General features: G+C 37.2%; 1 protein-coding gene across 5 annotated transcripts in view; it reads right to left on the bottom strand.

The window, feature by feature from the left end:
* Window positions 1–1,002: 1,002 nt before the first annotated feature.
* The window catches only part of NNT (nicotinamide nucleotide transhydrogenase), a 43,049-nt gene continuing 29,892 nt past the window's right edge, over window positions 1,003–14,159 (bottom strand). For all 5 annotated transcript variants that reach the window (XM_084225442.1, XM_084225443.1, XM_084225446.1 and 2 more), the window contains exons 19-22: window positions 13,596–13,677; window positions 6,013–6,131; window positions 5,182–5,297; window positions 1,003–3,911 (exon numbers count right to left, since the gene is read on the bottom strand). In XM_084225442.1, the coding sequence (XP_084081568.1) occupies window positions 3,762–3,911; window positions 5,182–5,297; window positions 6,013–6,131; window positions 13,596–13,677 (467 nt within the window). In that variant the 3' untranslated portion in view covers window positions 1,003–3,761. The remainder of the gene's footprint in view (window positions 3,912–5,181; window positions 5,298–6,012; window positions 6,132–13,595; window positions 13,678–14,159) is intronic.

Here is a 14,159-nt window from a genome sequence, read left to right as displayed (position 1 = left end):
AAGAAGTTCAAATGAAAGCCTGTACCAATCTAATCAAATTGGATCTGTTTTCAGCAGGGAACTGATGCAAATTAGTGTATCTTTCCAAACTAAATTTCTCTGTAGCTTTAGTACTGTAACAATTTGTATTAAAAGAAATAAATTTTAAAAAAAAAGAAGAAAAAAAAACCAAAACAAACCAAAAAAAAACACAGCAAAGGTTAAAGTTCTTAGTGAGTCATGGACACACACTGCAAACTGCAAAAGCTCCACAGCTGAACAGAGACAAGTGTCCTGCGTACTCCCATGCTTGCTGCACTGCTTTGCCATGACCTGATCAGATTTTGAGAGCCTGCTTGAGTCAGGCAAAAGCAAACACCTCTTAGGTGATAATAAGAGGCTGGAGATAAGATAGAGAAAATGAAAATCTTCAAAGCAGCAGTCAGATCCACAGGACATGGGCTAGATCTTTACCCTCAGTCACACTACTAACCCACAGGCTCTCTGTAAATTCTTCCCTTTTTCCATCAAGAAGGATTCATGGGCCAAAGCCAGGCTGCGGCCTCTGGAAGAGACCTCCAGACTGGGCTTCACCAAAGCTTGAGGAAAACACGAAAGCTGCATGTCAGACTTGTGATATTACTGAACAGACTGTCAGATGGCTAAAATTATTCACTTATCACTCACTTTGAAGGTCGAAACTGAAAACATCACAGCAATCAACTCAACAGTCTTGTAGAACTAAAAAACAGTGGAAGCAAATCTTCATGGTATCTGTCTCAAAGGGAAAGTATTCATCTCACACTGCAGCCACTAGAAAATTAACTACTCAGTTAATTAGCTAGTCAGTTATTTTAGCTTTTCGTTTGGTCTTCTTTAATCTCAAAAAAGCAACACACAGCTTGTTCAATCACTCTCAGTTGTCTAACCCTTTTCATTCACTAGAAAAGCTAAGTGAAGTTGCTATAGTCAGGTGACAGTCATACCTAGAATGAAAAAATGTAAAGAACCAATGCAAATAGATAAGAAAAAAGAAAAATTATATTTTATTATGATTTCTATTCACTACAGCCTTCAATCTCAACATCCTTTGGTGGCAGCTTGATTATTTTAACTTTAAAAAGTAACATTGGACTTGTTAACTACTCAGGAAAAACAACAGAAGAAAACAAACACAGTGATCAACAGAGAAAAATTATTGACTTTTTATTAGCACTTCAGCAATTATCTAGTGTTCCATGGAAAAGTACATGTTAAAAAGAACCATAGTACTACTAATCCAAAGTAACAGAATGGGGTTTTTCTCCAAGTACAAATGAAAAAGTGTTCTCCCTCCCCCATATAATATTTTTAAAGAAAAGCTAGATCTTTTATTAGCTATCTATGAACAGAGACATGATGCATACTGCAGCTGGATATTTCAAGTTTGACAAGACAAAAATTAATGCTTTAGCATGTTAGATCCCTAAAAGTCCCCATTTTTTCTTTTGCTTAGCTGGAAGGGAGATGGGAGAATTAATTCTTTGTCTTTCCTCTTTTCCAATTTCCCTCCTGTTTTTTATAGACCTGAAGGAAAACTTGAATACAATGAAATTGAGAAGCCATACATGCTACATTCAAACATAGGTGTCACAGTGTTTTAAATTAAAATTCAATTTTCCTGCAGTATGCAACATATAAGTGCTTGCATGAAAAATTTTATGTCAAATTATAGAAAAGAGATCTGCAAAAATGATAGATCTGCTGTATATTGTTACATTTTTAATGTATTAACTGTTCAAAATCTGTGTTTTAAGTGATTTTCACATAAAAATAGAGGTAGCCAAGAAGAAATGCTGTATTTTATATGAGGTCTTTATGCATGGTGTAATAAAAAAAGTTTGTTCTCTTGACCAGATGGATTAATTTCAAGACTTTCTTCATAATAGTTTGTCTTCTCTAACACAAGGACAGTGATTTTGCCTTTTCACCACAGACAGTTACTATACCATTACAGAAACATGACAAATCCATGTTATTAGGCAAATATTTGAATTTCAGTTAAGGATACTTACTAGAATAAAAACGAAACAGCAATCTATGTAATAATTTAAATTTGCTGGACTTATTATGGAAATTAAACAGTGCTTTTAATTAGATTAGTGAAAAGCCAATCAAAACACTGGATTTTAAGTTTAGTATGTTTCTGTGCTGTCCAAACAATAGCTTATTTATTTAGAAAAAATTCTAATGAACTTCAGCATCTTAAATATAGAAGCATAGAATGACTTGGCCTGTAAGGGACCTTACAGACCACCCAGGTGCAGTTGGAACCCCATGGGCAGGGAACCTTCCACTAGACAAGGTAGCTCAGAGCCCCATACTGCCTTGGTCATGAGCAAATCCAGGGATGGGGAATCCACAGCTTCTCTGGGAACCTGTTCCACTGCCTCACCACTGCCACAGCAAGAATTTCTTAACATCTGTTCTAAACGTGTCCTCTGTTAGTTTGAATCCATTTCCCTCTGTCCTGTCACTACATGCCCATGTGAAAAGTCCTTCTGCCCTCTTTGGGGCCCCTCTTAGGTACTGGAAAGTGCTACAAGGTGTCACCGATGCCTTCTCTGCTCCCCGCTGAGCAGTCCCAGCTCTCTCAGCCTGTGCACACAGGAGAGGTGCTCAGGGCCTGTGATCAGCTTAGTGGCCTCCTCTGGATTTGTTCCAACAGGTCAACATCTTTCTTGTGCTGGGGGCCCGAGAGCTGAAGACACAATACAGGTGGGATCTCACAAGAGCAGAATAGAGAGTGAGAATTCAAATGTGTTTTTTCAGCATCACAAGAATATTAATTAAGAAAGCATCACTAAGCATCACTACTGCTAAAGTAGTAAGTACAATTAAAAGCTAAGTGAACAAACTGAAACACTGTGGTCCAAATTCTGTGAACAGATCAGATATGCAAGGCATTCTGCCTGTGCAGAGCTGGACCATATTTTTTCTCAAACACTTAAAAAAGGCAACGACTGGAAATGATGGAAAATTGAGCAGCTGCTTAAAATAGGTAAGCAGTGCAAGTAAATGTACATTTCCTTGTCAGACTTGAAGATTACTTGGCAAGTGCCTGATATCCTGTGTTTCATTTAACATAAGTGTGCACCATAAAAAGTGGAACCGTATTTTAAAGAAAAGTAACTTTCCTAAAATGTTCCTGATTCACAGCATCCATACAATCCCCAAAAGAAAAAGAACATTATGCTTAGATCTCAAATCATGTACACATCTATTTCAGAGAATGTCCTGAGTTCGAAGGGACATGCAAGGATTTGCTTCTGCTTGCATCTGTTTGAAATTTATTTTTAAGTTTTGATGAAATCAACAGTTGTATTGTCCATACCAGCCAAAAAACAGCTTTGATGATAAGACTGAATACAGTTTTGGCACAGTATTTTTTAGTGAATTTCCATGACAGAAGTACAGACAGTAAGGAGGAGGAAGTCAGTAACTACTTAAAGATGGCCATGAGTTATTAGTTCCGTCTTGTAACAGCACAATGTTGACCTTAAAAAAAACCATTTTCATCCTTTTATGCATTGTCTCATTGGAGATTTAGTTTGAAGGGCTAATCTGCCCATCTTTTTATAAAAGTCTATATCCCCTGACTGAACTACATCTCCTAGGAGTCAATGCAGCATTCTCCAAAAGCCAGCTGCCTTAGGACATTGAGAGATTCTCCCACCTCTCATTTTCTGTGACCTCTGTGACAAAACTGTAGTCGGAAATACGAGCAGAATATAAATCAGTATTTAGCTTTGGTACGATTCCCTGACTTTGGCCTGCAGGGCATCACAGGTCTTTTTAGCATCTCCCAACAACATGGCAGTATTGGGCTTGTAGAAGATGGGATTGTCCACCGCTGCATAACCAACTCCCAGAGATCTCTTCATTACAATGACCTGCACATAAAGAGTTCATGTTTGAAACAGCAAAGCACAGCCACCACCCTTCCACAAAGGCAACACAAAACCAACAAATAAAGAGAAACCTCTAACCAAAACAGGGTGCTCACTGCTATGAAAATCTATTTCAAAATTTAAATTTTAATTTAGCAGATAAATTGATATCCAGATCAATTTCAGAAACATTTTGTTGTTAAAAACAATGATATATTTCAGATTAAGAGATTGTGGACATTGCACATGCATTTACTTTATTCCATGTAATAAAGTCAAAGCAAGGAATGTCCACTGATGAGCATAACATTGAAGGGTTTTGAGACTTTAATTTTGAAGTGCTCAATTCCCTGATAGCAACAAAATTCAGATAAGTGTTTACACTACTTGGTGCAACAGTCTCTTTACTATTCATCTGTATTACTTCATACATAGGACATAAAAAGAAAACAGCCAGTTTTACCTATTAAGTGTCAAATTATTTAACCGTGGCATCTTCAGCAGAGAAACTGAGAAGCTTTACCTTAACTGTGTCCATTTTTATTTCTCAAATTGCAATACATAGCTACACACACTCCTGATAAATGTATATGCCTGCGACTGAGTACTTGAATGGATACAGAACAACTGAGTGCAGCCCTGGCTGCAGAACAACTGAGGCCAGGGCTGCATTCAGAACAAAAGTATCAAAGATTTCACACCAAGGAAACACAAGTATATGTACTTTAGATCAGAGCAAAACTGTTAAGGTTACTACACTGCTGGTTAAACTAGGACAGTCTCAGCACTCTACTTGACTCAGCCATGCATTTTTTCGGGGGTTTTGTTTGTTTTTTTTGGGAGAGATGTTTGTTGGTTTTTAATTACTATTTATTATTTTATTTAAGCATATTATTCATTCTTATATTTCCACCTCAGTATTAAAGTTGTCAACTATAAACTTAACAAAACAGGTATTAGTACAGAAATGTTTCAGGGCTGCGGATGTAAGCAGACCACCATTTATTCTAATCACATTCTAGTAGAAGCACTCTAACTCTAAGTGATCCTTTCTATTGTAGTCATCATTGGTCTCACTGAAGCACTTGATGATGATTCTAAAATCATGAACAGTGCATCACACTTGCAAAGCACTGACCATTTTGTTGGACAACTTGAAGAAAAGCTTCTTATGGAAACCAGACTAGTGCAAGAGTTGTGTTAGCTTATCCTACAAACCGTGTTTTTAAAAGCTTGCTAAAGGTAGGTGATAATACAACTTTGTTAGCCTCACCTGTTTGGACTTCCAGACCTCAAGAACTGGCATTCCAGCTATGATAGAGTTTGGATCTTCCTGAGCTGCTGAATTAACTGTATCATTTGCACCAATTACAAGGACCAAGTCAGTCTCTGCAGCAAGACAAAGAAAATAACACTGATGAATAATTATCTGAAATTGAAACACTGAGGCTGATGCACAGAAGGACCCCTCCTAATGGTTAAGCATGCACACAAGTATTTTACAAATTTCTCAAGCAAATTATATATGAAAGTTCAAATGTGCTGGCAGCTACCTCTAACAAGCTACACACACTCACAATTCAATTCCAAGGGACTCATTAGATCACCCTGCCACACAAAATTTAAAAACTTTTGATATTTAAGTGTGGTTGCATACACACATCACTTTCAAATTTTTTTGTGCCTAGCTTTTCTTTCGAATAGTCTTCTGAAAAATCTTCAGCAGCAATCTTCTGCCTTTTAAATAAAGATGTAAAAATGCAAGAAGTTGCCCAGTACAATGCTGTACAGGTTTGCAGTACATGACAGGGTCAAGTCATCTACAATAACTGACCTAAAGAAGCAATAATAATTTTCCTCTTCAAGGACGTGGCAGTAACAGAGATAATAAACATACAGCATTTGCCATTTACTTCACAGCTACAAGCAAGTAAAAAAAAAGCTCCCCCTACCTCTCCCCCCAGAAAAACACCTCTAGCTCTCTACAAAGAGAAACTGAATGGCTTGACTTCTTGACTTTCTATTGTTAAAATCCCTGTGCAGTGCAAAAACAGAATCAAATAAATCAACCAATCTAGTATAAGCTTATGGCTCACGCACTAACCTGGGAAGTCTTCATTGATTTCATCCATTTCCAGTACAATATCATAGGGAACACCAGCTTCTGCTAGCAGTACGTTCAGCTGACCAGGCATACGGCCAGCCACAGGGTGAATGCCAAACCTAAAAGGGAAGAAACCCCATTAATAAGTGTGGACTACTGTGTTTTATACATTAAAATTGTCACCTGTGACTTAGAAGGCTGAGAAGATTTTAACTATAAGCACAAATGGCAATTAACAAAAAGAAACTGTTAAAATTTAACAGTTCACCTTTCAAGCAGTACCATACTTCAAACCTTGTGGCAGATTCTTTTGGACTTTTACAAACGATCCTTTTAACTCCAAAACTACCACCCACATTAATATGTTTTTCCGGTCCTTTACATCACTGAAAACACCACAGACTAAATAAAATTGCCATGAAAAAGGCAAGAGACCATGCCACCTTTCTGAAGCAAAACTACTCCTAGACCTAAAGATGCCCTTGACAAATGACTTTATTGACTCAGGTATATCTAGAGTATGTACAAGAAACACTTGTATGAACACTTTCAATCCAACAGAAAAATTAACAGCACAGGACTTCAACCACAAAACAATGCCTAGCTGAATTAGGTTAACATGCCGCTTTCTTCTCAGGATTGACCTTAGGAGGAAATGAAGAGGGCGCCAAAAAAAGGATGGGGAGTGAAAAGGTAAAGAGCTAAGAAACTGTAACAGTTTAAGCATAAACATTTTTTAAAATGTTTTCAGAACAGCTCAAAAACAACTTAGAGAGAATACACTGCTCATGAGTTACTAAAACTTCAGACAGACCAACAGACCTGGGGTGCTCAGGCATGCATGCAGGTCCCTAAGAGTAAAAACCTGAAAAAGCCAGAATGGAAATGTTAAACTGGTTTACCTGCAAACCAAAGACATATTTGGTTAGAAGCAAATCTGTTTCCTGTTGGTACTCTTCTGATCATCTACTGGCCCTTACAAGCAAGGCATATCCATGCCTATTGTCATGTGCACTTTCTGTCTTTCCATCTCTGAAGCTATCACCAGATGGAATGCTCACGCATGCCAGAAGTGCCTCAGATTAACACTGTATGGGGCTGAAAATAATGTTTAATTCAGAAGTCTACAGATACTTTAGAAGAGAAGGAAAATAGTCAAGAAAAAACTTGGATTTTTGAATTCTTGGATTTTGGAAGAGAAATTTCTGAACAGAAATCCAAGTAAGTCAAGAATTAGTAATTCCGAATTCCTCAGAAAGGAGAGAATTACTAATAAATCAACTTGCCATGAGAGATGGATTGTCATATACTTCTATTTTCAACTCCACTGCGATGGGAATGACTGACGGACCACAAGTCACAGTCCAATCAACACAGATCACTTGTGAATTGAAGACTGTACAAATACATCCTTAAATGGGCAACTGAGCACTCCATCATCAAGGCAACATTAATACAATAAAACATGAGACAATTGGAACTTCAGCAACAAAATTAGGGACATATGATTAATCCACATAATACTAGATATAATACAACTTTAAGCTCTAGGTTGAAGAGTAGGATAAAAGCTAGTTTTAGAAGGAATGCTTTTAAAGAAGAACAGGAATAGATTGTATTCAGCTAGTAAACATTTGGGACCCTGTTGCAAAGGCTAATACCTAGAATCAGAAGGACAGCAAACATACAGCACAAATTACTAACAGCTTATGTTTCACACCACTCACTCAGTAACTCAAGCCATGTGTAGTACTGCAGATAGATCTTAAGTATACCAAATTTGATCACTAACAGTACAGTAGGAGAACTCTTATTCTGAAGCACCCCTGAGAAAACTCATCACTCCTCTGGCAGTGAAAATAGATTTTCCAACAAAATTCTCTTTTGTGTCTAATAAAATTATTTGAGTGCCTTTGCGACCAAAGCTGCTTTGGCAATACACAAAACAAAATACTCGTGAGGTTTCTATTAAGTACTATATACACACACAATCTTATTTCAAGGGCTGGAAAGCCAAAACTTAAGCTGCCAAGAGAATGAATTTCACCTTTGACTTCGCCATTCCTGGCAAGAGGCAAGGAAAGAACAAAATAAAGGGACAAATTATCTTCACACAGGAAGAGTTATGGCATGAACCGTCAGTAGTTAGAGACTTCTGACAGACTCTGCTTGAAACCACATACTGTGTATTCAAAAAGTTTGAGAAAGCTGCTCATACAAAAGCTTTTTTGGACAAATATTGAAGTGACTCCCAAAAGTCTGCTTGTAAGAGTCTGTTAACCAAATATGACACTAGCCTGCCAGTACTACTCAAAATTGGATACGCAAGAATGTAAAAAAGAGTAATTTAAAACTATAGTTTCTCTAAGACTCTCATTATGTCACAAGGTAACATTTACACACCTCTGGACTGAAGTCAGCCTATCTTATAGAAAGCAGGACTCAGAATTCAAGTTACTGTGCAAAATAGACACTAAAAATCCTTGATGGCTCATAACGTGTCTAATAAAAGCAGCAATCTTGCCTCCAACTCACAACAGCAGCAGTTCTTCAAAGCTATGTGAATTTCAGCAGGAACATTTTGTTACATATGCTGTCTCAGATGTTCATAACATGAACCTATTCGTACTCAAAAATTTAACACAGATTATATTAAAAGGGAAACATATTTTATGGCAAAAAATGCTTTCAAGTAAAAAATTGCAAAGTTTCTTTGATATTCTTTTGTCATCAGTACTGCAGGAACTCCCTTAGGTTAGTTGGTTTGTTTATAAATCAAGAAGAAATCTTAAACTACAAAACAGTCACAGCCATGTTGTGTATGACTTGAAACATTATTCTAGTATTTCAGTGAAACACAGAATTCAACAAGAATTTTTTCTTTTGACCCTGACAACATAATGTAGGGCTTGCTTACCACCAACAGTTATCAAATGCTGAAGTAAATATACATCACCTTGCTACTCACACTTCATAGGTAAACAGCCTGAGGCAAGGATATTCAACTCTTTTAACCAGCCTCTACTGAATACCTTTTAGTTTTATAGTTTTATAAAGACAACACAGCACACAAGTTTATGTTTTGAACTTTTTAAAGTAATATAAAAAGTGCAGCATTTTATTTTAAATTTAGACTAAATATCTAAACTCCTGACATACACATATCTAGCACTTCCAGCACAGAAAACACTTCATCTGGAGTTGAGAGGCTGAAGGTGGCTGAAGTAATACTAAGTCATCAATACCAAAAAGACAGCTATAGCATGAAAAAAATGATTGAAAAATCTCAAAATAGAAATTATTTTTCATACAGCTCAAAAAATCAGTATCTATCTTTATTACAGCTGGCTAAATAACATTCTTGTAATCAATAGTGAAAGAGCTGGCTGACAATAGCAGCACCTAATGCAGTACAGAAGTGTTTCAAGATCACTTCATTAGTATGAAGATAGGGTTGCTGTCATTATACCAAAGCTGGGCAGAGCAAAGTAACATCTGCCTGGTGTCTAACTGAGCTTACTCAACCCTTTGAATGTCATATTTGCCCAAGGGTTTGGCTTCACTTACAGATCCTCACATCTCATTCATTTTATTTAGACAACTCTCTGCAGCTCTGTTTTCAGTAAAAACAAGAATCCATTATTCTAGGTAATGGGAAGGGGAAAAAAGCCACCAACAAGCTATATGAACAGAGAAATACATCATTCAAGTATTCCACATCTTGAATCCTGCCATGTAACAGTTGCAGCGCAGCATGACTTAGAGTATAATGTTTATCATAGGTATGGACAGCTGTAGGTTACAAGCTAGCCCACTAGCTTAGACCTACTGTCATGCTGAAGGCAACATATGCCCCCAAAACCAGTCCTATGGCATGGATCAACCTCTGTGGCTCTGCTGCAGTCAAGTCAGTTAAATTTAAATTAAATGACAGCTAAATTACACATACTTAAAAAGGGCTGATACTGGCTCCCTATTTCCAACCACTATGGTTTATGACAGCAGGGGCAAAATGCAAATAGGTCTTAACTCCATGCAATAGCCTTCTCAAGAACCAAACTAGTGACAAAAACCAAGACCCTGCTTCCACAAAGCATCATATACTGACCTTGTAAGGTCATCCAGAGGTGAGCTGGCTCATATGGAACCAACAGTACACTTACAGTACTCCCCCAGGGGAACACAGTTACAGCTGCACCCTTGCAGAAGCCATCACATTGTATGTTTTGCAAGTTCTAACTACAGCAATAAAGCACTGGAGCTAAACAGACCTGTTGGACTTCAGCTGTTCCTTCATGTGCAGCATGAATAATTCAGAACCCACACATCAAAGTTGATTACAACAAACCAAGAACTGACACATAGGTACACAGTTTGTGTTTTCATGCTGTGTGTAACTCAGCTTCCCAGAAACCTGCACCAGCACACATTCTTATGCTGCCTCTCATCAGTGACAGTAATTTCCATCTTGCATGTGAGCTACGTAGTCTGTTAAGGCTGCCTGGGACAGCATCTTAGCAGCCCATCCTTTAAAATTCTTCTAGATTTTCTTGTAGAGCCCCAACAGATGATGGTTTTAAACTGATACCATAAACAGTTTTAGGTAATCAGTCTTATTTATTAATTTGCAGATAAATGTGTAACTGATACTCACACACATGTTCTATTACTTACAAGAAATTAAAGAGTAGAGAAAAAAATCAGAACACGAAACACATTTGATTAGAGTTCAACCACTGATGTATCAATAAAAAAAACTTTAAAACACAGGTACAATACTAAATCAATACTACCATATTTTCAAAAATGTAGAAAACCCTCATTTTCATGTGCTCAAAAGTAATTACATTCTCCAGCACCAAAAGACAGAAATCCAAGTCTTCAAGAAATCTACCTTTAAAAGGGTTAAAAAAACCCAAAACAGAACACTAACTTCCTAGCAACTATTTTGAAAAGCTGTTAAAGAGGAGATGTGCCTGCGTCTCAACTATGAATTCCCAGAAAATCAAATTATTAACTATGTAATTATTTAGAAATACATGACGCATAATTTTAAGAGTCCTTCCATATCAAAGTGCATTATTCTTATCAAGAACATCTTACTATGCAGGAGAACAAAACATATTGATAGAAAACGTCTCAAGAAAGTCATACTGTGGTAAAAACTAGGACAGTTAACTGGATGTGGATATGGAGAGCATCAACAACCCTTGCATATATGAGAACATACAGTTTTAGACTGTAATTATGTTTCTATATACAAAATTACTACAGAATATAGTTTTATTATATAGGAAAAATCAGAATTTCACAACCAGGGTTCTACAAACAACACTACATGTGGCTGATGAACTTTAGCAAGGCAGGAACTTTCAACAATTTACTTCTAACTTTGCAGAAATACAAAACCAGTTGTAGAACAGCCATTTCCTCTCCAAGGCCAATAGATTCAGGGGGCTATGGGACTTAGCCTATAAAAAGTTTTGTTGTTTATCCATCCATGACAAGGGAAAACTGTACTCAAGGCTCAGTAATATCCAGCTTTCTCAGTGACTTTACTAATGCATTAAAGATGTGACCTGCTGCAAGACCATCTCAAGTGAGCGATGATGTTAGCTATGCAACTGAGTAACTAAAAGAGTCTAAAGTTTCCAAAATCTCTCCTGTATTTCTAAATTTAAATCCTAGTCAAAGGTTACGCATCATGTTATATAATCTGTGGTCTTCAATGAGAATGTTATGGCTATAGGCAAAGCAAATTAAAACAACAGCTTCTCTGGATCAGTGGTGAGCCATGAAACAAAAAACCAGACCATATGACAGTCACAATTTTTCTTGGCACACGATGGGCATTACAGACTGATGCAATCCTGTGTCCATGCTGGCAGCCCTCCACAGCGTGTGTGTGAGAGTGTCACTACATCTGGATGGTGAGTGCATTAGGGTCCCGAGGCACTCCAGGCCTACTGAAACCAGAGGATAACAGCTGCACTCAATGAACACCATGGGAGCTCAGCAAAGTGATGAAAGGCCTGAATTACCACAAACTGTAAATACAGATTTATTTCATTAAAATACTAGGTAACCACTGCAGTGATCCCTTCCTGAAATTGATTCATTTTAAGTATAAGCCATTTATTTCAAGGACTCATTCACTTTTCTCCCCTGCAAAGCCAACATAAAAGGCAAAACCAATTTTTTTCTTTTTTTTTATTTCACTAAGATTGGTCAAAAAAGAGCTAACCCCCCACAGAAGCACAGAAAGGAAAGCCAGAAGTATACAAGACTGTCATCGCATTAGCCATGGAAGGGTTTTTTGTTGCACAACTAAGGCGTCCTCAAATGCGATCTGGACACACACAGAGCTGTTGCTAAACATGGAGAATCAAGGTGTGAAGACAGCTGCAAGAAGCAAATACACTACCACACACCCTCATTTCTCATGTATGCACAAACAAACACATCCATAAAGCAATTTTGTATGCAAAATTGCAAAATCCTGGTTACACACTAACAAATTATTGCTCCTAAACCCTAGAACTCTACTGTTACCCAACACAATGCTGCAAAAGCTTACATGCAACTTTTTAAAAAGGTCGGAAAAGCAGTGGAACAAGAAAAACAAAACCAAAAAACCATAATTACTAGAGGAATGGTTCCAAAGGAAAATCACCATCTAATTGAAATAAACATATGGAAATCAGAGAATGAGTCTGGCTAACCAGCATCTGCCAAAATATCTTGTTTGGAATGAAAACTGAGCCTCAATTGATTTTAAAATATTAAGTTATCATAAATAGAAAACAAGCAAAATTTCAAACAATCAGCAAGAAAGACATAATGTTTGCTTTCCAGTACTTTCAGAATCTAGAACGTCTACAGAAAACTGAAGGAGGAAAGGACTTGAGGCCAATACTGGAAACCTAAGAATTGTCTGTTTTTTGGAGTAGCACTCCAGCAGAATAAATTCATGAAACTGGAGACATGCACTCCCATAATCCTTTCATGAGATGCTCAAAGAACTCTAATAGCAGTCTTGCCTGCAACAGCAAAATCTTACAGGAGCCCCATATGTGTAGGTGTAAGTTGCTTAATGGTTTGGAGTATCTGCCATAAGAGGAGAGGCTGAAAACTGGGATTCTTCTGCCTGCAGAAGAGAAGGATCAAGGGAACCTTATCACTGTGTATGATGAAGGGCAATAAAAAAGATAGAGCCAAATTCTTCTCAGGAATATCCAGGGAATGGGCAAGAGGCAACAGCTGCAAATTGCAACTCAGAAAAAAATGGTTTTACCCTAAGGATGACTAAGCATCATAAGAAACTGCCCAAAAGAGGCTGTCAGTCTCCATCAAGACATTCAAAATCCAATTGGACAGGATTCTAGGCAACTTCCAGTTGATTCTGGTCTGAGCAAGGGGGCTAGATGAACTAGACAATCTCCACAGGTATCTTTAACTTTGCTATTCTGTGCCTCTGTCAATGCTGAAAAAAACATTAAACCAAAACTAGAAGTTTTAATGGAATGAAAAAAACAAACCAAAGCAAACCACCTGTAATACTTCCCATCAAGGAAAGCACTTACCTGACGTTTTTCCCTTGTTCCCTCAACATCTTCACCAGATCAGCTATTGGGTACTGAGCTTTTGCTGCACACAAGCCATAACCTGAAAGAATTTCAAAATTTTAACATATTTTCCTGTTTTTGTGCAGAAAGACCAGTTGCAGACAAGAAGTGTACCTTCCATACAAAGAGATGTTCTCATAATTAAAAATAAATGAAAAAAATTTTAAAAACTCATCAGATTCTCATACATTCCCAGCCTGACCACTGTAATTAATCTCTTTTTTGATCTCCTGACTACTTACAGTACAGTGATTTGACCAGTCAAACTGCAAAAGCACTTATTTCAACCTCACAAAAAGACATGTTCCTTTCTATACCAAAAAAGGTTGTTTCAGACAGGTATTTTGAAAAAATGATAAAAGGGCAATTGTCAGGTTACTTCACAACCATTATCCTCAACAAAATTTCAATCTGCTTAATACAAATCTAGTAGCTGGATATGGCTTTTAGAAGCAAATAATGTTTTCAGTCTCTCTGAGCTAATTCATCATAAAAATAAAGGATAACAATAAAAAGCATATA

Source organism: Fringilla coelebs (genome assembly GCF_963513975.1).
Source record: "Fringilla coelebs genome assembly, chromosome: Z".
Taxonomy (NCBI): domain Eukaryota; kingdom Metazoa; phylum Chordata; class Aves; order Passeriformes; family Fringillidae; genus Fringilla; species Fringilla coelebs.
The sequence above is the reverse complement of the archived record's forward strand: the minus strand, read 5'-3'. Positions and strand labels throughout refer to the sequence as shown.